The sequence below is a fragment of the Pecten maximus genome, chromosome 11 (assembly GCF_902652985.1).
Source record: "Pecten maximus chromosome 11, xPecMax1.1, whole genome shotgun sequence".
Classification (NCBI taxonomy): domain Eukaryota; kingdom Metazoa; phylum Mollusca; class Bivalvia; order Pectinida; family Pectinidae; genus Pecten; species Pecten maximus.
In genome coordinates, this window is record NC_047025.1 from 36,304,434 (window position 1) to 36,330,554 (window position 26,121).

The 26,121-nt window shown below is 39.1% G+C and overlaps 1 protein-coding gene across 2 annotated transcripts; it reads right to left on the bottom strand.

The window, feature by feature from the left end:
- Window positions 1–7,278: 7,278 nt before the first annotated feature.
- On the bottom strand, window positions 7,279–26,121 carry LOC117338064 (BTB/POZ domain-containing protein kctd15-like). Of its 2 annotated transcripts, none has more exons than XM_033899246.1 (3): window positions 25,924–26,121; window positions 22,949–23,271; window positions 7,279–9,452 (listed from the first exon to the last, which is right to left on the bottom strand). In XM_033899246.1, exons 2-3 carry the CDS (start codon window positions 23,116–23,118, stop codon window positions 8,807–8,809), a joined length of 816 nt encoding a protein of 271 aa, XP_033755137.1. In that variant the 5' UTR covers window positions 23,119–23,271; window positions 25,924–26,121; the 3' UTR covers window positions 7,279–8,806. The 2 variants fall into 2 exon arrangements, with proteins under 2 accessions (XP_033755137.1, XP_033755138.1); XM_033899247.1 differs by lacking the exon at window positions 25,924–26,121 and adding an exon at window positions 23,406–23,542.

The following is a 26,121-nucleotide window of genomic DNA, read 5'->3' on the forward strand; positions in this document are numbered from 1 at the left end:
TGTGACAGGTTCTACCTAAACACAAATAGTCAGTACAGAGATGTCGGAGTGTGACAGGTTCTACCTAAACACAAATAGTCAATACAGAGATGTTGGTGTAGGACAGGTTCTACCTAAACACAAATAGTCAGTACAGAGATGTTGGAGTGTGACAGGTTCTACCTAAACACAAATAGTCAATACAGAGATGTTGGTGTAGGACAGGTTCTACCTAAACACAAATAGTCAGTACAGAGATGTTGGTGTAGGACAGGTTCTACCTAAACACAAATAGTCAGTACAGAGATGTTGGTGTGTGACAGGTTCTACCTAAACACAAATAGTCAATACAGAGATGTTGGTGTGTGACAGGTTCTACCTAAACACAAATAGTCAATACAGAGATGTTGGAGTGTGACAGGTTCTACCTAAACACAAATAGTCAGTACAGAGATGTTGGTGTAGGACAGGTTCTACCTAAACACAAATAGTCAATACAGAGATGTCGGAGTGTGACAGGTTCTACCTAAACACAAATAGTCAGTACAGAGATGTTGGTGTAGGACAGGTTCTACCTAAACACAAATAGTCAATACAGTGATGTTGGAGTGTGACAGGTTCTACCTAAACACAAATAGTCAATACAGAGATGTTGGTGTAGGACAGGTTCTACCTAAACACAAATAGTCAGTACAGAGATGTTTGTGTAGGACAGGTTCTACCTAAACACAAATAGTCAATACAGTGATGTTGGAGTGTGACAGGTTCTACCTAAACACAAATAGTCAATACAGAGATGTTGGTGTAGGACAGGTTCTACCTAAACACAAATAGTCAGTACAGAGATGTTGGTGTATGACAGGTTCTACCTAAACACAAATAGTCAATACAGTGATGTTGGTGTGTGACAGGTTCTACCTAAACACAAATAGTCAATACAGAGATGTTGGTGTAGGACAGGTTCTACCTAAACACAAATAGTCAGTACAGAGATGTTGGAGTGTGACAGGTTCTACCTAAACACAAATAGTCAGTACAGAGATGTTGGAGTGTGACAGGTTCTACCTAAACACAAATAGTCAGTACAGAGATGTTGGAGTGTGACAGGTTCTACCTAAACACAAATAGTCAATACAGAGATGTTGGAGTGTGACAGGTTCTACCTAAACACAAATAGTCAGTACAGAGATGTTGGTGTAAGACAGGTTCTACCTAAACACAAATAGTCAATACAGAGATGTTGGAGTGTGACAGGTTCTACCTAAACACAAATAGTCAGTACAGAGATGTTGGAGTGTGACAGGTTCTACCTAAACACAAATAGTCAATACAGTGATGTTGGTGTGTGACAGGTTCTACCTAAACACAAATAGTCAATACAGAGATGTTGGAGTGTGACAGGTTCTACCTAAACATAAATAGTCAGTACAGAGATGTTGGAGTGTGACAGGTTCTACCTAAACACAAATAGTCAGTACAGAGATGTTGGTGTAGGACAGGTTCTACCTAAACACAAATAGTCAATACAGAGATGTTGGAGTAGGGCAGGTTCTACCTCAACACAAATAGTCAATACAGTGATGTTGGAGTAGGGCAGGTTCTACCTCAACACAAATAGTCAATACAGAGATGTTGGAGTGTGACAGGTTCTACCTAAACACAAATAGTCAATACAGAGATGTTGGAGTGTGACAGGTTCTACCTAAACACAAATAGTCAGTACAGAGATGTTGGTGTAGGACAGGTTCTACCTAAACACAAATAGTCAATACAGTGATGTTGGAGTGTGACAGGTTCTACCTAAACACAAATAGTCAGTACAGAGATGTTGGTGTAGGACAGGTTCTACCTAAACACAAATAGTCAATACAGAGATGTTGGAGTAGGGCAGGTTCTACCTCAACACAAATAGTCAATACAGTGATGTTGGTGTGTGACAGGTTCTACCTAAACACAAATAGTCAATACAGAGATGTTGGAGTGTGACAGGTTCTACCTAAACACAAATAGTCAGTACAGAGATGTTGGAGTGTGGCAGGTTCTACCTAAACACAAATAGTCAGTACAGAGATGTTGGTGTGTGACAGGTTCTACCTAAACACAAATAGTCAGTACAGAGATGTCGGAGTGTGACAGGTTCTACCTAAACACAAATAGTCAATACAGAGATGTTGGTGTGTGACAGGTTCTACCTAAACACAAATAGTCAATACAGAGATGTTGGTGTAGGACAGGTTCTACCTAAACACAAATAGTCAGTACAGAGATGTCGGAGTGTGACAGGTTCTACCTAAACACAAATAGTCAGTACAGAGATGTCGGAGTGTGACAGGTTCTACCTAAACACAAATAGTCAATACAGAGATGTTGGTGTAGGACAGGTTCTACCTAAACACAAATAGTCAGTACAGAGATGTTGGAGTGTGACAGGTTCTACCTAAACACAAATAGTCAATACAGAGATGTTGGTGTAGGACAGGTTCTACCTAAACACAAATAGTCAGTACAGAGATGTTGGTGTAGGACAGGTTCTACCTAAACACAAATAGTCAGTACAGAGATGTTGGTGTGTGACAGGTTCTACCTAAACACAAATAGTCAATACAGTGATGTTGGTGTGTGACAGGTTCTACCTAAACACAAATAGTCAATACAGAGATGTTGGAGTGTGACAGGTTCTACCTAAACACAAATAGTCAGTACAGAGATGTTGGTGTAGGACAGGTTCTACCTAAACACAAATAGTCAATACAGAGATGTCGGAGTGTGACAGGTTCTACCTAAACACAAATAGTCAGTACAGAGATGTTGGTGTAGGACAGGTTCTACCTAAACACAAATAGTCAATACAGTGATGTTGGAGTGTGACAGGTTCTACCTAAACACAAATAGTCAATACAGAGATGTTGGTGTAGGACAGGTTCTACCTAAACACAAATAGTCAGTACAGAGATGTTGGTGTAGGACAGGTTCTACCTAAACACAAATAGTCAATACAGTGATGTTGGAGTGTGACAGGTTCTACCTAAACACAAATAGTCAATACAGAGATGTTGGTGTAGGACAGGTTCTACCTAAACACAAATAGTCAGTACAGAGATGTTGGTGTATGACAGGTTCTACCTAAACACAAATAGTCAATACAGTGATGTTGGTGTGTGACAGGTTCTACCTAAACACAAATAGTCAATACAGAGATGTTGGTGTAGGACAGGTTCTACCTAAACACAAATAGTCAGTACAGAGATGTTGGGAGTGTGACAGGTTCTACCTAAACACAAATAGTCAGTACAGAGATGTTGGAGTGTGACAGGTTCTACCTAAACACAAATAGTCAGTACAGAGATGTTGGAGTGTGACAGGTTCTACCTAAACACAAATAGTCAATACAGAGATGTTGGAGTGTGACAGGTTCTACCTAAACACAAATAGTCAGTACAGAGATGTTGGTGTAGGACAGGTTCTACCTAAACACAAATAGTCAATACAGAGATGTTGGAGTGTGACAGGTTCTACCTAAACACAAATAGTCAGTACAGAGATGTTGGAGTGTGACAGGTTCTACCTAAACACAAATAGTCAATACAGAGATGTTGGTGTGTGACAGGTTCTACCTAAACACAAATAGTCAATACAGAGATGTTGGAGTGTGACAGGTTCTACCTAAACATAAATAGTCAGTACAGAGATGTTGGAGTGTGACAGGTTCTACCTAAACACAAATAGTCAGTACAGAGATGTTGGTGTAGGACAGGTTCTACCTAAACACAAATAGTCAATACAGAGATGTTGGAGTAGGGCAGGTTCTACCTCAACACAAATAGTCAATACAGTGATGTTGGAGTAGGGCAGGTTCTACCTCAACACAAATAGTCAATACAGAGATGTTGGAGTGTGACAGGTTCTACCTAAACACAAATAGTCAATACAGAGATGTCGGAGTGTGACAGGTTCTACCTAAACACAAATAGTCAGTACAGAGATGTTGGTGTAGGACAGGTTCTACCTAAACACAAATAGTCAATACAGTGATGTTGGAGTGTGACAGGTTCTACCTAAACACAAATAGTCAGTACAGAGATGTTGGTGTAGGACAGGTTCTACCTAAACACAAATAGTCAATACAGAGATGTTGGAGTAGGGCAGGTTCTACCTCAACACAAATAGTCAATACAGTGATGTTGGTGTGTGACAGGTTCTACCTAAACACAAATAGTCAATACAGAGATGTTGGAGTGTGACAGGTTCTACCTAAACACAAATAGTCAGTACAGAGATGTTGGAGTGTGGCAGGTTCTACCTAAAACACAAATAGTCAGTACAGAGATGTTGGTGTGTGACAGGTTCTACCTAAACACAAATAGTCAGTACAGAGATGTCGGAGTGTGACAGGTTCTACCTAAACACAAATAGTCAGTACAGAGATGTTGGTGTGTGACAGGTTCTACCTAAACACAAATAGTCAATACAGAGATGTTGGTGTAGGACAGGTTCTACCTAAACACAAATAGTCAGTACAGAGATGTCGGAGTGTGACAGGTTCTACCTAAACACAAATAGTCAGTACAGAGATGTCGGAGTGTGACAGGTTCTACCTAAACACAAATAGTCAATACAGAGATGTTGGTGTAGGACAGGTTCTACCTAAACACAAATAGTCAGTACAGAGATGTCGGAGTGTGACAGGTTCTACCTAAACACAAATAGTCAATACAGAGATGTTGGTGTAGGACAGGTTCTACCTAAACACAAATAGTCAGTACAGAGATGTTGGTGTAGGACAGGTTCTACCTAAACACAAATAGTCAGTACAGAGATGTTGGTGTGTGACAGGTTCTACCTAAACACAAATAGTCAATACAGAGATGTTGGTGTGTGACAGGTTCTACCTAAACACAAATAGTCAATACAGAGATGTTGGAGTGTGACAGGTTCTACCTAAACACAAATAGTCAGTACAGAGATGTTGGTGTAGGACAGGTTCTACCTAAACACAAATAGTCAATACAGAGATGTCGGAGTGTGACAGGTTCTACCTAAACACAAATAGTCAGTACAGAGATGTTGGTGTAGGACAGGTTCTACCTAAACACAAATAGTCAATACAGTGATGTTGGAGTGTGACAGGTTCTACCTAAACACAAATAGTCAATACAGAGATGTTGGTGTAGGACAGGTTCTACCTAAACACAAATAGTCAGTACAGAGATGTTGGTGTAGGACAGGTTCTACCTAAACACAAATAGTCAGTACAGAGATGTTGGAGTGTGACAGGTTCTACCTAAACACAAATAGTCAATACAGAGATGTTGGAGTGTGACAGGTTCTACCTAAACACAAATAGTCAGTACAGAGATATTGGAGTGTGACAGGTTCTACCTAAACACAAATAGTCAATACAGAGATGTTGGAGTGTGACAGGTTCTACCTAAACACAAATAGTCAGTACAGAGATGTTGGAGTGTGACAGGTTCTACCTAAACACAAATAGTCAATACAGAGATGTTGGAGTGTGACAGGTTCTACCTAAACACAAATAGTCAGTACAGAGATATTGGAGTGTGACAGGTTCTACCTAAACACAAATAGTCAATACAGAGATGTTGGAGTGTGACAGGTTCTACCTAAACACAAATAGTCAGTACAGAGATATTGGAGTGTGGCAGGTTCTACCTAAACACAAATAGTCAATACAGAGATGTTGGTGTAGGACAGGTTCTACCTAAACACAAATAGTCCATACAGAGATGTCGGAGTGTGACAGGTTCTACCTAAACACAAATAGTCAGTACAGAGATGTTGGAGTGTGACAGGTTCTACCTAAACACAAATAGTCAATACAGAGATGTTGGAGTGTGGCAGGTTCTACCTAAACACAAATAGTCAATACAGAGATGTTGGAGTGTGACAGGTTCTACCTAAACACAAATAGTCAGTACAGAGATATTGGAGTGTGGCAGGTTCTACCTAAACACAAATAGTCAGTACAGAGATGTTGGAGTGTGACAGGTTCTACCTAAACACAAATAGTCAATACAGAGATGTTGGAGTATGACAGGTTCTACCTAAACATAAATAGTCAGTACAGAGATGTTGGAGTGTGACAGGTTCTACCTAAACACAAATAGTCAATACAGAGATGTTGGAGTGTGACAGGTTCTACCTAAACACAAATAGTCAATACAGAGATGTTGGAGTGTGACAGGTTCTACCTAAACACAAATAGTCAGTACAGAGATGTCGGAGTGTGACAGGTTCTACCTAAACACAAATAGTCAGTACAGAGATGTTGGTGTAGGGCAGGTTCTACCTAAACATAAATAGTCAGTACAGAGATGTTGGTGTGTGACAGGTTCTACCTAAACACAAATAGTCAATACAGAGATGTTGGTGTAGGACAGGTTCTACCTAAACACCAATAGTCAATACAGAGATATTGGAGTGTGACAGGTTCTACCTAAACACAAATAGTCAATACAGAGATGTTGGAGTGTGACAGGTTCTACCTAAACACAAATAGTCAATACAGAGATGTTGGAGTGTGACAGGTTCTACCTAAACACAAATAGTCAATACAGAGATGTTGGAGTGTGACAGGTTCTACCTAAACACAAATAGTCAATACAGAGATGTTGGAGTGTGACAGGTTCTACCTAAACATAAATAGTCAGTACAGAGATGTTGGTGTAGGACAGGTTCTACCTAAACACAAATAGTCAGTACAGAGATGTTGGAGTGCGACAGGTTCTACCTAAACACAAATAGTCAATACAGAGATGTTGGAGTGTGACAGGTTCTACCTAAACACAAATAGTCAATACAGAGATGTTGGTGTGTGACAGGTTCTACCTAAACACAAATAGTCAGTACAGAGATATTGGAGTAGGGCAGGTTCTACCTAAACACAAATAGTCCGTACAGAGATGTTGGAGTAGGGCAGGTTCTACCTTAACACAAATGAGGCCCATTGGTGGTCTCGGTATCACTCATGTTGATGGTGTAAATAATAACACAATGATTAAAATCCGGAACTCATTCCAAGCCTCCCAGACTTTGTTTTTGATTTTAGTTCGCCTTCCTGTGTGACCTCGACATATGGGTCATTGCAATGCTTTTACTGCGAATACCGATGGCATGTCTTTTTTCGTGCAGGAGAATATATCTATGAATCCCCCCTCCTGTACCTTCCAGTGCCTATATATCATATAACCATAAGTCATGCGACACAACTTACGGTGAGACGACGGATGTCGCGCCATAGTTTTCACTCTCAACTAAAATATGCAGAACAAAAAGAAGGAAATTTGATCATTTTAATGGCACATTCAATATAGAAGTAAAAGCAAATGGATTTCAAGATTCAAATTCAGGTAAAATAATTGGCATCTGTTCTTTGTAGAAAATGAAAACGAAACAATCCATAACAAGGGTATTAAAGCGACTATAACCGCAAAAATCAAAGTCCGAAAATACACTATGCGTAATATTTAAAAAAAAATACATATATACAGTGAAACTAATATTTTTCCTAAATTACAAAACAAAAGTTTCCATGGTTTGTAAGCATTACAAGTCGTTAGGTCCTACAAGAATGCATATATATGTATATTACCGTCGCTCCTAAGCAGAGCGTACAGCATTGTTTACAAACATCATCCAAGGTAAACAATGTTTTAACCCCTGTAAACATATCTTGATAGGATGGTTGTTACAGTAAAGGCTCGTGTATAGCTAGTTCTTAAAGTCATTTCACTATTATAACAAGAGATCGCTATTTAATGAGTATGAAATCTACAGATATAGTCACTTTAATCTGAATCGGTACTAGTTCATAATAGTACAAATAATCTCCCAGTTAATAAAACTTAGAAAAAAGGTAAAAATTAGTAATTAAATGACGGGGAGAAAATCTCGCTCCAAAACACTGCGACACCCGGCCACAAAACACTTCTCTCTTCAAACTCCAATATACATGTTTAACTATAAGTTGTCTAGTGACGTTATATTTCGATATTTCAAGATGTTCTTTTACGTAAAGAATCCCAGGTACAAATCAAAAGCTGCATAACAGACTGATGAATTACGAAATATCACATAAACACGCCAAAATAAGAACACTCATCGGCAATGCTAATCTCGCTTTGTCGGCGTCGCGACCTAAACTCGATAGGGAGATTGATAGTTCTAAATGATCACCATATCGATGTACATTATTGAATTTATTACAGAAAATTAGGTGGGATTGTTTCATTATAATTTGTATTTGGTAACCCTGTTTACCAGTAGAAATTGACAAGCGCAACTATAAATTCCACTAATAATAATAACATTTCTCGTTAAACAACACGCGCCTTGCTAGACCGCTTATAACAATTGCGTCATCAAAACGTAGGTATTACCCAAACGATAACGATACAAAGTAACACGGAACTCAAGTATCGGTCAAAGCAAATAGATTGTGCCAGTGTCTACTACAAACACATAACATGTAACAGTCTTACACAACAATGGGACTATCATCAGTCGGATCCAAAATTGAAACACATTTTGGTCAACTGTTCTGAATGTAAATTTGGAATTGAATTGTGAACTTCCGGCCACATTTATCCGGTTCGGGCATCCGTACGACATCCTGGTATGTACGCCACTTTGAACTTCCTATTGACTAAAGAAGTCATGTGACTCTCGGGAAGTATCATTAAAGCCAGTGACAGTTTCTTTTCTGTCGTAGAACAAGTCAACAACGTTTTTTATTTACAAATGTCATGTATAGTTGTCATTTCCTCATCCGTTTAAAACGCAAAAACGTTTGTTAACCAACTTGTTCCTACGGCAGTTTGCAATTGGTTCGGAGGAACAAGTACTCTGTGAACTGTTGACCTTCGACGCCTCCCCCCGTGGAAGCGTGAACTAGAAATCTGTGGTTAAATAGTCGCTGCAGGACTTGAATTGAATTCAGTTTACAGAAGCCATTGACAGGAAAACGAATAACGTAGCGGTTGTCAAGGTTAAATCCAGAGTTCCTTGAATCCATTAAAGCTGAAGTGAGCTCGGGAAAAACCTCTTCTAGAAGATGTTTCTCGGCACTCAGAGAAATCCTTTCGCCAAGATCGGGGCTGATACTTACGGCAATGCAGTCGGAAAACTCGCCACTGCGAATTTGTTGTGGTTGGTGCTGCTTCTGCGCATTAACTGAACTTCCTACTTCCGATTTCTCCGTTTTGATGTTCTTGCACCTGCGCAATATCTCCACTTCCCTTACAATACCGTGTAGATCGTAGTATCGCGCCTCCTCAATAAGCTGGTCGTACTCACGGAAGCCCTCAGGCAACATTAGTCGTGAGGATCTGAGATAGTTGAGGATGTGACGGAACATTTTGCCGTCCCGATCGATGAAGTAATGTTGCTTGAGGCTGTCCAGAATGATAGGAATGTTTCCATTGAACATACGTGCTAGTTTGGACTCGGGGCATCTGTGGGGGAAACAAAAGACGAAGTTAGTGTTATAGAACGATTCCGTCCCCAAGGTATGCGGACAATCAATACACAATCGATATACGTGCGTTATACGTCCCAACAAAACTCTTTGAAGTCTTTGATTCCAATACACATACAAAGCTATAAACCCTAACCCTCGGCTCTTAGTCAATAGTGGTTTAGTGTCAATATATCGAAGTTAGTCGCTTCTTAACTGAAAATGGTTTTTCACTGAATAACGTTACGTTTCTGAGTTTGACAAAAACAGAGTACCATCAGCTTTTTTAGGTTAGGAGTGATTAATTCTGTTGAGTCATAATATTGCTTAAAATTCGAAGAAAATAGTTAAGTTTTAACAATACAGAGGTTGGGTGTTTTGAAGTCCTAAGTTTGAAGACTTCCGGGAAATATTTTGGAGAGTATCTAATGGCAAATAATAATGTTTTTCATAAATCAAGGGTGATAACTCTGTTACGAAGTTTGATGATAATAGGATAATATTTGTGGGAGTTATTTCACTGAAAGGGCTGAAAACGATGTTTTTAGTTAATCAACGTGCCATAACTCCGTCAAATAAAGTTATGCAACAGTAGCAATCGAACTTGGCCGAGCCCTTAAAGCATTCTTAAGGAAATCCGTTCATTTGTTGCAGTTATTGCACGGGAACGAATCGTGACAGACGGACAGACGGATGGACAAACCCTAATAAATACCCCTGGTTTCGGCTGGGGATAAATAAAATATTGCAATATCTGAAGGTAAAACTGACATAGTTAAATTAGGCTTTACATTACAGTATAAGCATTGACATTATCATTATTATCATGAAACATGTCGGACTCTGTGAAGTAATAGTTAACCCCCACAGCAACCCTCAAACCAATTATTAGTACCTACATACAATTATAAAGGGGTTAACTGATGGCTTTCAACACTTTGTAACTGTAAGGCCAAATACGTCATGTAGGGGATGTCTATTGTAACTGTAAGGCCAAATACGTCATGTAGGGGAATGTCTATTGTAATGTCCCATACGTCATGTAGGGGAATGTTTATTGTAATGTCTCATACGTCATGTAGGGGAATGTCTATTGTAATGTATCATACGTCATGTAGGGGAATGTCTATTGTAATGTCTCATACGTCATGTAGGGGAATGTCTATTGTAATGTATCATACGTCATGTAGGGTGAATGTCTATTGTAATGTATCATACGTCATGTAGGGGAATGTCTATTGTAATGTCTCATACGTCATGTAGGGGAATGTCTATTGTAATGTCCCATACGTCATGTAGGGGAATGTCTATTGTAATGTCCCATACGTCATGTAGGGGAATGTCTATTGTAATGTCCCATACGTCATGTAGGGGAATGTCTATTGTAATGTATCATACGTCATGTAGGGGAATGTCTATTGTAATGTCTCATACGTCATGTAGGGGAATGTCTATTGTAATGTCACATACGTCATGTAGGGGAATGTCTATTGTAATGTATCATACGTCATGTAGGGGAATGTCTATTGTAATGTCACATACGTCATGTAGGGGAATGTCTATTGTAATGTCACATACGTCATGTAGGGGAATGTCTATTGTAATGTCCCATACGTCATGTAGGGGAATGTCTATTGTAATGTCTCATACGTCATGTAGGGGAATGTCTATTGTAATGTCACATACGTCATGTAGGGAATGTCTGTTGTAATGTCACATACGCCATGTAGGGTAATGTCTATTATAATGTCCCATACGTCATGTAGGGGAATGTCTATTGTAATGTCACATACGCCATGTAGGGTAATGTCTATTATAATGTCCCATACGTAATGAGAGACTTTTATATTGTAATGTCATCGCACTATAGTCACCATGACCAATATTACAGTTTTAACTACAGCTAAAAAGTTTTACGCATATTAATCTACTGTAGTTAGACGCTCTATTCTCATATCCTGTGTGTACTAAGCCTACGATTTTGAAATTTAAAACTCGTACGAAATGCAATGTGTATACATATAACACCACTTAAGGCTGATTTCTCAAGTCGTAAACCTCTACTGCAATTGTCTATCATTGGAATTTTTTTTTATCAAAAATCGAAAACTTCACAATTTGATAAATTTAATACTGCGCTACCGGTACATGGCGGTATAGACGGGCGTATTACAGAATCAAATCATTCCTAAAGTCATCATTGATATTGCTTTAATATTTAATAAAAATAAAATCTGATTTATTTTTTGCTGAGAGTCGAAAGGTCTTGATAAAACTAATTACGCCCATTCCCTTGACATCTCATGTCAAAAATATTCACAATTAACCCTACGGGGTGTAAGAATTAAATATTTAATCCCAAAGTTTTCCAAATTCGTTTACGAGGGTATTTAAATGGTGTCAGCGTTTAACAGGGGTCCACACAGTACCGGAAAGTCAGTACATAGAGAAAATCTATCGGCCAGTACGACACCAAGTGTCTCATTAAGCTGGCTCGGGGCTATTATCTCTGCTTCTTAACAGTGCTTCCTTCGGCTATAATTCTATCCAAACCTTTCACCGTCATACGCGCTCCAATTAAAATCTTTATCCTGTAGCCTCGGGCAACACTGGCACTAAAATCAATGTTTTCAGCGAATTGCATTTTAACAGAAGAAGCAGGGCCGCGGGCAGGTAGATTTTCATTTAGAAATGAGAACGTATAAAGCTTGTGGCCATTCTCTGTGTAGGATTTCTGTCTAATTATTCCTGCTTCAAAATCTTTGCCTCGGGCAGGGGATTGTTTACATTCGAGACTGTATTAAAAGGTTACAGGCATACAACTCTTATAGGTATCCAAATACACAGGCCGCATATTACCAGTTCAATCAGCCGGCCCTTGTCGGTGGCGTTTCTCACGAGGCGGGATGTAATCTAATCAACCAAAGCAAACATTGGTTAAATACAGAAAAAAAAAAAATTGTGAAAAAGTGCATCGGAATTTAACTCTTGATTATGGTACCGGAAATGTCACAATTCCCAGCGTCAGATAGTTGTTTGAATACTTGAACAGTAACATGTAAAACGATATTTATGTTAGAACGGACTTTGAATTCAAATAAGGAGCTTGAGTAACTTCTTAATGCTTTCATGAAATCTTGAGAAATTGCGTGGGTTTCATTCTGTCGTTAATCTCTACTTCAAACGTCATTTCCGATGACTATCTTCATCGTCACGTGACAAATGTGTAGATAATAATGCGTTTTCGGAAAGTTTAACCCAGAGATCTATATATGACGTTTTATAGATGTAATGTTTTATTCAATAAAAATGGAATTTTATCGTACTAAGATTTATCTTATCGCGCGGGAAGCCGTGATATATACTGTAAATGTGCAGTGTCGCTTACCTCTACCTAATTTTCAGTTCAGCATTTGATTTTCTCGCAGGTATATATATAGCTTTTTATAGTACAACTTTAGATATCCTTACGTTAAATGTGAGTATGTGTGAGCAACGAGATCATTTTGAAATAGCTCGGGGTATTACATAACATCGCCTATCACAAAACGTGAGTTAATTTTATCTTGTGACATCGGGTAATACATTAAGGAACAAAATGTGACGGGTCAACAATCAAGTCTCACAAGTGACGAGATGTATCTACAGTCGGGTATCACAAGTGACGAGATGTGTCTACAGTCGTGTATCACAAGTGACGAGATGTATCTACAGTCGGGTATCACAAGTGACGAGATGTATCTACAGTCGGGTATCACAAGTGACGAGATGTATCTACAGTCGGGTATCACAAGTGACGAGATGTGTCTACAGTCGTGTATCACAAGTGACGAGATGTGTCTACAGTCGGGTATCACAAGTGACGAGATGTATCTACAGTCGGGTATCACAAGTGACGAGATCTATCTACAGTCGTGTATCACAAGTGACGAGATGTATCTACAGTCGGGTATCACAAGTGACGAGATGTGTCTACAGTCGGGTATCACAAGTGACGAGATGTATCTACAGTCGTGTATCACAAGTGACGAGATGTGTCTACAGTCGGGTATCACAAGTGACGAGATGTATCTACAGTCGTGTATCACAAGTGACGAGATGTGTCTACAGTCGGGTATCACAAGTGACGAGATGTATCTACAGACGTGTATCACAAGTAACGAGATGTGTCTACAGTCGTGTATCACAAGTGACGAGATGTGTCTACAGTCGTGTATCACAAGTGACGAGATGTGTCTACAGTCGTGTATCACAAGTGACGAGATGTATCTACAGTCGGGTATCACAAGTGACGAGATGTATCTACAGTCGGGTATCACAAGTGACGAGATGTGTCTACAGTCGTGTATCACAAGTAACGAGATGTATCTACAGTCGGGTATCACAAGTGACGAGATGTATCTACAGTCGTGTATCACAAGTAACGAGATGTATCTACAGTCGGGTATCACAAGTAACGAGATGTATCTACAGTCGGGTATCACAAGTGACGAGATGTGTCTACAGTCGTGTATCACAAGTGACGAGATCTATCTACAGTCGGGTATCACAAGTGACGAGATGTGTCTACAGTCGGGTATCACAAGTGACGAGATGTGTCTACAGTCGGGTATCACAAGTGACGAGATGTATCTACAGTCGTGTATCACAAGTGACGAGATGTATCTACAGTCGGGTATCACAAGTGACGAGATGTGTCTACAGTCGGGTATCACAAGTGACGAGATTTACAGGCGGGTATTACATGTGACGAGATGTGACGGTTTGCCAATAGGTAGCATCACAATGCTTGAGTCGAGATGTATATGAAGGAATGTGACATCAGGTTTGGTTTTATTTTGTTTAACGTCCTATTAATAGCCAGGGTCATTTAAGGACGTGCCAGGTTTTGGAAGTGGAGGAAAGCCGGAGTACCCGGAAAAAAACACCGGCCTATGGTCAGTACCAGGCAACTGCCCAACGTGGGTTTCGAACTCGCGACCCAGAAGTGGAGGCCTAGTGATAAAGTGTCGAGAAACCTTAACTACTCGTCCACCGCGCGCGGCCCTGACAGGGGTATCGCGACAAACGGTGACAGTTTGACCAGTATTTAGTTAACGTTCGGTATTCGAGTGTATAAACGAATATGACGTCACTGCAAACGGAATTATTTCACAAAGGACAATAATTATTTTGGTGTAAAATCACTCAAGCTGACGCAATCTTTCTGCGTTTTTGTATTGAGAGAGATGATTTTAAACGACAACAAACACCCGCATCTTTTTATGTTTGACGATTTAGAATATACCAACACTGACTAGTATACAGTAGCGACCAGATTACATTCTCGTTATTAATTTTCTAAAAGAACCGTGGCCGAGATCAGGCCCTCTCAAATGATTGAAAACCGGTAGAAATGTGTTAGGCCCGAGGCTACGTCTATGGTATAGTCGACGGGTTCAGCCAAGTCTTTAAAGCTTTTATCAAGTGGAAGGAATAAGCATGAGTCGAGGCTAAAAAGGATCATAATTATTTTGAAAAACTGCCCGAGGCAATACGCAGACATTATTATCCAGAAATATAACACCCAGACATTTGGCGGAGAAACTAGCAAACTGTGAAGGGATATACACAACGTACATATATATTCGTAATATACAATATTCAGCTACAGGGGTGTTAAAAAAACTAATCTTTTCGGTAATATCTACGTAAGTTTCCGCGTTCTCTTTTAACCATTTCGTGTTGTATTCCACTCTATGATATAGTATAATACCATTAGTTATTATAAAAACATATGGGTACAGCACATGCGCCAGGCCTAATTTCCAAACGTGTTTGAGCTTTTGCTACGAGTTCACATTTTACATAACTAGATTCTATCGCAAGATTACATTACCACTTTGCAATGGTATGTTGCATTTCGGCGGACGTTCTCATAACACTTCATTTGTCGGACTGGTATGTCTAATAAATATGTTTTAAACTTTAGGTCAGTCTCGCCGATTACATTACATTGCATTTTCAAATTTTATATATAGACGCATTTTCTTTCTTTAACAATTACACGATTTTTAGATTGTATTTTCTGTCATTTTAAATGCAATCTTGGTGACAGATAAATGTGAATGGCGCTCGTCTATCTGGAACCTAAATTGAATTTATAGTGACAATAAATACAATCTAACATACATGTATATGTTGAATTGTCTTCTTTACTCATAACGTCCTTTATTTTCACCCATTTATTTCTGTGTGTTCATTTGAAAGAATAGCATTTTAAAATCAAATTCCTTTCTGTGATTGATTCCTAACGAATCTAATACGCAATACAAAGCCTTGCTGTGACGATGATCAGCATAGCCCTAAAATGACGTCATATATATCAACGCAAGTGTTCTCAATAAAAATTCTCGCTGTTTGATTCATTCGTAGCAAAGCCAAGCATTTCCATTTCGACTTCCATGATGTTGATCAAAATGTCGTAATAATCACGGCATGTCTCTGTCTCACACAACTAATTGTTTTATCATATCTTATTACCAGTGACTCCAACCCCTAAATCGCTCATTAGAAGTTCAAATGATGTGAAATTAATGATGTGAAATTCATATCAAATTAAAGTTTGAAGTTTTCGCAACCTGATTTGAAATGATGTTATTGGATAGGCATGTTTAATGGCATATAAGAGCATACATTACTTTAAAGACAGTAACCCTGATATTTACAGCTGACTGGGGAACACAAACCTGGGAAATTCTCACCTTTTTACATCTGAAATCCTACGTCATTCTATTTTAATTTTAATTTTAATTTTTATTCCAGAAAACAACTACAAATCTATAAGAAACACGTTTTCTTGGGGGATTTGGTTGAAGCGAATCAACAGCTGATTGGTTGAATGTGATCCAGACTGCATTTGTCCGCTCTTAGATGCAGCCCAGATTAATGGGAGACAATGGGAGACTGCAGTGAACTAATTTGTGATTACTACACATGTATTTGACATATATAATAAAACTAAATTTGTGTTTTGTGGGCGTTTCGTTTACGACAACAACATAACTATCCGGCTGTTCTTGAATTTGATCTTATTGACGTTTATTAGGCGGGAAAATTAAAAAAAAAACATTCCATTTATCTGTTACCGTAATATTGTATTCATATCGACTGTATACATGTACCAGTATAATATGGTAAGAGTTTAGTGCTTAAATAAACGTCATATTATCTCTATAATAAACGTCATATCATCTCTATATTATACGTCATATTATCTCTATATTATACGTCATATTATCTCTATAATAAACGTCATATTATCTCTATAATAAACGTCATAAAATCTCTATAATAAACGTCATATTATCTCTATAATAAACGTCATATTATCTCTATAATAAACGTCATATTATCCCTATAATAAACGTCATATTATCTCTATAATAAACGTCATATTATCTCTATAATATACGTCATATTATCTCTATAATAAACGTCATATTATCTCTATAATAAACGTCACATTATCTCTATAATATACGTCATATTATCTCTATATTATACGTCATATTATCTCTATAATATACGTCATATAATCTCTATAATAACGGCATATTATCTCTATAATATACGTCATATAATCTCTATAATAAACGTCATATTATCTCTATATTAACGTCATATTATCTCTATATTATACGTCATATTATCTCAATAATAAACGTCTTATTATCTCTATATTAAACGTCATATTATCTCTATATTATACGTCATATTATCTCTGTATTATACGTCATATTATAATATAAGTCATATGTGTAACTATAATATACGTCATATGTGTAACTATAATATATGTCATATGTAACTATAATATACGTCATATGTAACTATAATATACGTCATACGTAACTATAATATATGTCATATGTAACTATAATATACGTCATACGTAACTCTTTAATATAACGAATACATATACACAATAACTGTTAGTGGAGCGTTCAAGGGCATACGTGTCCTTGACAATATATTATGTTCTTTATTTCTTTTATTTTCCTCACTGAAATAGATATTCCGTTGAAATTTAGTGAACACGAACCAGAGCTTTAATGACCTTACAGCTATATCTAAAAATTGATTTGACATGGGAAATCATTGAAAAGCGGAATGTTCCATTTAATCTTTGCCTTCTCAGAATGACCATCATCCCTTTGATATTGCATAATTTGGGTTTCAGCCAACGGTATTGGGCACATATATCGTCCAATAACAAACACAAAATTCACTTCGATCTGAACCTTGACCAATTTGTAAAAGATCGTACAGAGGTTTACTTGATTTATGCTGGTGAACACAATAAGATGACCGCGGGCTAGCCTCCGGTCACTCAATAGTTGGTCAGTTTTGTGTCGGTCTATTGGGTATTACATACACGTACAACCTAATCCCTGGTCAAACAACGTGTGTAAATAACATCTACAGTAACTTAGTACAGTTTAGGTAGGTCTGTAGGACGGGTCAACACGTGTATAACATGTACAGTAACTTAGTACAGTTTAGGTAGGTCTGTAGGACGGGTCAACACGTGTATAACATGTACAGTAACTTAGTAAAGTATACGTAGGTCTGTAGGACGGGTCAACACGTGTATAACATGTACAGTAACTTAGTAAAGTATACGTAGGTCTGTAGGACGGGTCAACACGTGTATAACATGTACAGTAACTTAGTAAAGTATACGTAGGTCTGTAGGACGGGTCAACACGTGTATAACATGTACAGTATAGGTAGGTCTGTAGGACGGGTCAACACGTGTATAACATGTACAGTAACTTAGTACAGGATAGGTAGGTCTGTAGGACGGGTCAACACGTGTATAACATGTACAGTAACTTAGTAAAGTATACGTAGGTCTGTAGGACGGGTCAACACGTGTATTACATGTACAGTATAGGTAGGTCTGTATGACGGGTCAACACGTGTATAACATGTACAGTAACTTAGTACAGTATACGTAGGTCTGTATGACGGGTCAACACGTGTATAACATGTACAGTAACTTAGTACAGTATAGGTAGGTCTGTAGGACGGGTCAACACGTGTATAACATGTACAATAACTTAGTACAGGATAGGTAGGTCTGTAGGACGGGTCAACACGTGTATAACATGTACAGTATAGGTAGGTCTGTAGGACGGGTCACCACGTGTATAACATGTACAGTAACTTAGTACAGGATAGGTAGGTCTGTAGGACGGGTCAACACGTGTATAACATGTACAGTAACTTAGTACAGTATAGGTAGGTCTGTAGGATGTGTCAACACGTGTATAACATGCACAGTAACTTAGTACAGTATAGGTAGGTCTGTAGGACGGGACAACACGTGTATAACATGTACAGTAACTTAGTAAAGTATACGTAGGTCTGTAGGACGGGTCAACACGTGTATAACATGTACAGTAACTTAGTACAGTATAGGTAGGTCTGTAGGACGGGACAACACGTGTATAACATGTACAGTACTTAGTACAGTATAGGTAGGTCTGTAGGACGGGTCAACACGTGTATAACATGTACAGTAACTTAGTACAGTATAGGTAGGTCTGTAGGACGGGTCAACACGTGTATAACATGTACAGTATAGGTAGGTCTGTAGGACGGGTCAACACGTGTATAACATGTACAGTAACTTAGTACAGTATACGTAGGTCTGTATGACGGGTCAACACGTGTATAACATGTACAATAACTTAGTACAGGATAGGTAGGTCTGTAGGACGGGTCAACACGTGTATAACATGTACAGTATAGGTAGGTCTGTAGGACGGGTCACCACGTGTATAACATGTACAGTAACTTAGTACAGGATAGGTAGGTCTGTAGGACGGGTCAACACGTGTATAACATGTACAGTAACTTAGTACAGTATAGGTAGGTCTGTAGGACGGGACAACACGTGTATAACATGTACGGTAACTTAGTACAGTATAGGTAGGTCTGTAGGACGGGACAACACGTGTATAACATGTACGGTAACTTAGTACAGTATAGGTAGGTCTGTAGGACGGGTCAACACGTGTATAACATGTACAGTAACTTAGTACAGTATAGGTAGGTCTGTAGGACGAAACACGTGTATAACATGTACAGTAACTTAGTACAGTATACGTAGGTCTGTAGGACGGGTCAACACGTGTATAACATGTACAGTAACTAAGTACAGTATAGGTAGGTCTGTAGGATGTGTCGACACGTGTATAACATGTACAGTAACTTAGTACAGTATAGGTAGGTCTGTAGGATGTGTCGACACGTGTATAACATGCACAGTAACTTAGTACAGTATAGGTAGGTCTGTAGGACGGGTCAACACGTGTATAACATGTACAGTAACTTAGTACAGTATAGGTAGGTCTGTAGGATGTGTCGACACGTGTATAACATGCACAGTAACTTAGTACAGTATAGGTAGGTCTGTAGGACGGGACAACACGTGTATAACATGTACAGTAACTTAGTAAAGTATACGTAGGTCTGTAGGACGGGTCAACACGTGTATAACATGTACAGTAACTTAGTACAGTATAGGTAGGTCTGTAGGACGGGACAACACGTGTATAACATGTACAGTACTTAGTACAGTATAGGTAGGTCTGTAGGACGGGTCAACACGTGTATAACATGTACAGTAACTTAGTACAGTATAGGTAGGTCTGTAGGATGTGTCAACACGTGTATAACACCCGCGCGGACGCGCAACCGCGCCAGCTACTAAGATGTATAATAGTTTATGAATATAGTTAACAGTAAGACGAATTTGACATCACATCTTTGAGACTCTACATACCGACATCACATCAATAAGACACTACACCCCGACACCACATCAATGTGACATTACATACCGACACCACATCAATGCGACACTACACCCCGACACCACATCAATGTGACATTACACCCCGACACCACATCAATGTGACATTACATACAGACATCACATCAATGTGACACTACATACAGACATCACATCAATGTGACATTACACACCGACACCACATCAATGTGACACTTCATACAGACATCACACCAATGTGACATTACATACAGACATCACATCAATGTGACACTACATACAGACATCACATCAATGTGACACTACATACCGACACCACATCAATGTGACATTACACACCGACATCACATCAATGTGACACTACACCCCGACATCACATCAATGTGACACTACATACCGACACCACATCAATGTGACACTACACACCGACATCACATCAATGTGACACTACATACAGACATCACATCAATGTGACACTACATACCGACACCACATCAATGTGACACTACACCCCGACATCACATCAATGTGACATTACATACAGACACCACATCAATGTGACACTACACCCCGACATCACATCAATGTGACACTACATACCGACACCACATCAATGTGACACTACATACAGACATCACATCAATGTGACACTACACACCGACATCACATCAATGTGACATTACACACCGACATCACATCAATGTGACACTACATACCGACACCACATCAATGTGACATTACATACAGACACCACATCAATGTGACACTACACCCCGACATCACATCAATGTGACACTACATACCGACACCACATCAATGTGACACTACATACAGACATCACATCAATGTGACACTACACACCGACATCACATCAATGTGACATTACACACCGACATCACATCAATGTGACATTACATACCGACACCACATCAATGTGACACTACACACCGACATCACATCAATGTGACACTACATACAGACATCACATCAATGTGACATTACACACCGACATCACATCAATGTGACATTACACACCGACATCACATCAATGTGACACTACATACCGACACCACATCAATGTGACACTACATACAGACATCACATCAATGTGACATTACACCCCGACATCACATCAATGTGACACTACATACAGACACCACATCAATGTGACACTACATACAGACATCACATCAATGTGACACTACATACAGACACCACATCAATGTGACACTACACCCCGACATCACATCAATGTGACATTACATACAGACACCACATCAATGTGACACTACACCCCGACATCACATCAATGTGACACTACACACCGACATCACATCAATGTGACATTACACACCGACATCACATCAATGTGACATTACATACAGACATCACATCAATGTGACACTACACCCCGACATCACATCAATGTGACACTACATACAGACACCACATCAATGTGACATTACATACAGACACCACATCAATGTGACATTACATACAGACACCACATCAATGTGACACTTCATACAGACATCACATCAATGTGACATTACATACATACATCACATCAATATGACATTACATACAGACATCACATCAATGTGACATTACATACAGACATCACATCAATGTGACATTACATACAGACATCACATCAATGTGACATTACATACAGACATCACATCAATGTGACATTACATACAGACATCACATCAATGTGACATTACATACAGACATCACACCAATGTGACACTTCACACAGACATAACATCAATGTGACACTTCACACAGACATCACATCAATGTGACACTACACCCCGACATCACATCAATGTGACATTACATACAGACATCACATCAATGTGACACTACACACCGACACCACATCAATGTGACATTACACACCGACATCACATCAATGTGACACTACATACAGACATCACACCAATGTGACACTACATACAGACATCACATCAATGTGACACTACACCCCGACATCACATCAATATGACATTACACACCGACATCACATCAATGTGGCATTAGATAATGACATCATATCAATGGCATATCATAATGATATAGAATCGATGTTTTGGTATTGGTAGTTTCCCATGTGCCCCTTAGGTAGAAATAAATAATTTATCTAGGTATGACAGTAACGGATTTGTTAGGAATAGCCACTAGTGTTTACCATCATTTCGGGTAATATCGAGTACGTTTCTATATTCCCTGTATTATGATCGGCTATATGTAGTTTATGTTATGGTGAACGTCAAGAACGTAATGCTCGACACGGTGCAATCATATAATCGGCCTGCATGTCTTCAGCTGAATTAGCCCATGTGATATTTTTATATAAAACATATAAATATATGTCTCTAATGTAATATACCCTGGGTGATTTTTCATTGGCTGAAATCAATTGTGACGTCATTTTATGATCAAATATGCCATGTCCTGAATTGAAAATGGCGCAACAAAATGGCTACCTCTTTTGATTTAGTCTCCCTATTTTGACTTAAAAACGCATCAAATTTAACTTCCCCGAGATACAGTACGTGGCTAAAACTATCCTAAATTCGTTTTAATTTTAAATGAGATTTTATGAAACTCGCCTCGAATTCCAGTGACATGTACATTATACTTACTTTGTGAGCGTTTCCAATGACGACGTATATATCACCCCGCCGACGTCGATGTGGACAGGCGCTGTGTAGCGGGTCGGCGTCGCTGGGCACGGAACTCCGGATATTTTGGAAAACGTATGTCCGTTTTGAGATATGGGTGGAGAAGCAACTGGTGTATGAGGAGAGGACATTGTCCAGTCGTTGATATTGTCCTTAGTCCAGAGTTAGTGCTCTTATAATTCTTCCTACTTGGTAAGCCTCTGTGCGTTCTCCCGCGTTACATGGAGATTATTGTTAGATTGTCTCCAAGTTGAACGTTGACATCCAGATTAACCGTGTCTGACCTACAATAAAACAAATTAACACCTATTGATACAGATTGACACCCGAGTGGCGATACATATGTTTACAGTGTACTATACCCACACAAAACTCTACAACAACAATGCATAAGGACAAATAAATGATCACGACGTACAAGCCGAGGCCTTTGTGCTGTTGTATCTTGATGAAAGCTACACAGCCCCGTATCAACCCCTCCGGGTAATTACAAGGTTCAACACTAAAGCGAATTCAGCCTGCCGCCAGTTATGTCGAAGTTCCGGTCATGCCCAGAGGCATTATAATATGGCGACATTTCAGAAACACCTGCGGGTTGCCAGAGGGAATTATTTATTGTTAATGAGAAACCAAGTTTGACTGCGGGCAGACTAAGCCTTTGCCAGTACACAGTCATACCCCTTGGTTATATACAATTAATAACTACCAAACGATACACACGATTCCAACTATTAAAAAACTACTAATATATAGTATATTACAACTTGATTAAAACTCTCAGCGTAATTAAGCAGTACACGAGAGAAAAGGGAGGGGTGTATGGCTGGCTACCGACTCTTCACCACTACAATAATCAATTTAGCCTCCAAAAAAACCACCGCCTCGCGTTCTTGCAAGAGGGACAAATGAATCGACCGCTGCAATTACACAGGACCCCCGCGGCGAAATCCGTTGCTGAAAATTACAATCATTGTTCAATATCAGTACATATATACACAACGATTAGTTTTAAATCTGCTCATTACTAAAATACTTATAATACACGACTCTAGTGTTGGACACAAACATCAGAAAGGTTCGATCTGAAGAAAACCAGTTATTTTGCTAGATTCTGCCCACCTGAACGGTTCAATGTCGCTCAAACCAGAGAGTAGCTTTTATTGTAATGGGTGGAGGAAAACAATAAAACAAATGAGTATCATTCGTAGGGACATATACTTCATCATATGTCCCTGTCATTTGTTTAACGTTGACAAGAACAGACATATAATATTTAGTCTATATCAGTAACCGAATGTAGTTATTGATACGCCATGTATATCTATAACTTGTATATGTAACAGTTACCTGTTGTAAACACGGGTAAGAAAACAAACTAGGTCCGGGATGTTACTAGGTATACTGGGTTATAATACCGAGGGACCATCAGAGGGTACCCGGAGAGTCTGGAACTCTGGTTTAAAACTGATAAACAGGTGTACATGGAGAGAGAGAGTAAGGTCGCCTTGTTAGCTCAAACTAGCGGGAGTTTCCGTTTAGTGGTATTATGTTTGCCTTGAGTTCGAGCCCCGGCGCGGACAGGGTATTCTTCATTACTTCTTTCTAATACAGAGTTTATGCCGTTGACCACTCAGAGCAAACGCTAGGAGATCGAGAAGCTTCCTTGGAGCTAAAGAACTAGGATTGTGGTTGTCTTAGGTGGCGAAGACTTTGTGAATGAGTGTAAAAGTGGAGAGTTACTAGCTCACCCTAGCGGGAATTCCACGTGAGTCTAATGGCCTTGAGGGCGAGGTAGCTTGTTCGAATCCTGATACAGTCAAGTTAATTTTCCATTACTTGTATTCCGCAGAATAGTGAATAAAATGGGTGATACGTATACAATGGTTTTATACACACACGTGTAGACTGATGGACGTGGCGGCTGTCCGGTCAAGAGGTACACTGGGACTAGGATTTTGCCGTCCATTCAGGGTAATCACAGGTACGTATACAATCCTGTGCGAAATAATGTTCTTATAACTGTTATAACGCACTGCATTGGCTAACGGATATTATCATTCTTAACTTTCATCATCAGCTGCTATGGCCTTAAAACACATACAAGATGGAAACATGGACAGACAATAACAGGAGTATGCCATGGCCAGTTTGATATCCAGTCCGTGGTACTTCAGTATAAATACTCAAATATAACTGTAATTCATTAAAATACAACCACAATTCTGGTACTCGTCGAATTTAGAAACAGATTAATTATGATATTAATTACAACATAGGAAAATTTCGCTACGACTTCAATAAATATTCAGCGTTAAAAATGTCAAACCCAGAATCACTATGCCGTATTGGTCATCTAGCCAGTGTGCACGTGCATTTTTTTATCGCGTCACGTTGATGAAACCACGTGGGCCAATTAAATTGGTCCGTTGTATTACAGCGATATATATATACTTTAAGTACGCATACCGGCACCTCGCGGTGATAGAAGCCTTGTTAACGAGGTAACACAACCAAGGTGACAAATAACTAACGTAGTAAGCTACCCCGGGGGCATTCGTATTCCGGGTAAGCTGGCGAAAATGTTAATGTTCTCCAATATTATTTGGTGTCCTTTATAACTCGATCAGGAGGTTACCAACCCTCCCGTGAAGTAAACATGATTTAGATGTCACATCATTATAGTTTTAATATTATATAAAATACTAGGGTGAAGAATCTACTTAGGCTAATCGTCTGACAAGGTTAGAAGTATATATATACCCGTGTACAACCAATCAAACACAAAGGTACAAAAATCAATCAAGCATGACTTGTATGTAAATGTGTGTGGTAGGCAGATACAGAACTTGTGTGTTTCACAGTTACACCTAGAACAAGTGTGGAACAGAAACGTTTTGTAAACATGATGTCTATATCGAATATAAAACTCAACCTACCTTGGTCGTCTTTTCTCTCGGAGACACACGCTGTTTTAGTTTGAGAACAAGGACAGTTTACCACCTCTCGTCGGCTTTCCTACGTAAATGAGCTTAGACAGACTAACTGTGGGATTTAACTCCCGGGTACGTACCCCGGGGCCATGTTTCTATTTCGCGCGAGATCGGAGCTCGCTGTCGGCCTCGGTAACAAACAGT

Bases quoted from the DNA above. Each gene is read 5' to 3' on its own strand.
- LOC117338064 (XM_033899246.1), bottom strand. From the start codon at position 23,118: ATGTCCTCTCCTCATACACCAGTTGCTTCTCCACCCATATCTCAAAAC. The intron at 9,453-22,948 runs GTAAGTATAATG...TTTCCCCCACAG, and splicing joins TCATTGGAAACGCTCACAAA to ATGCCCCGAGTCCAAACTAG.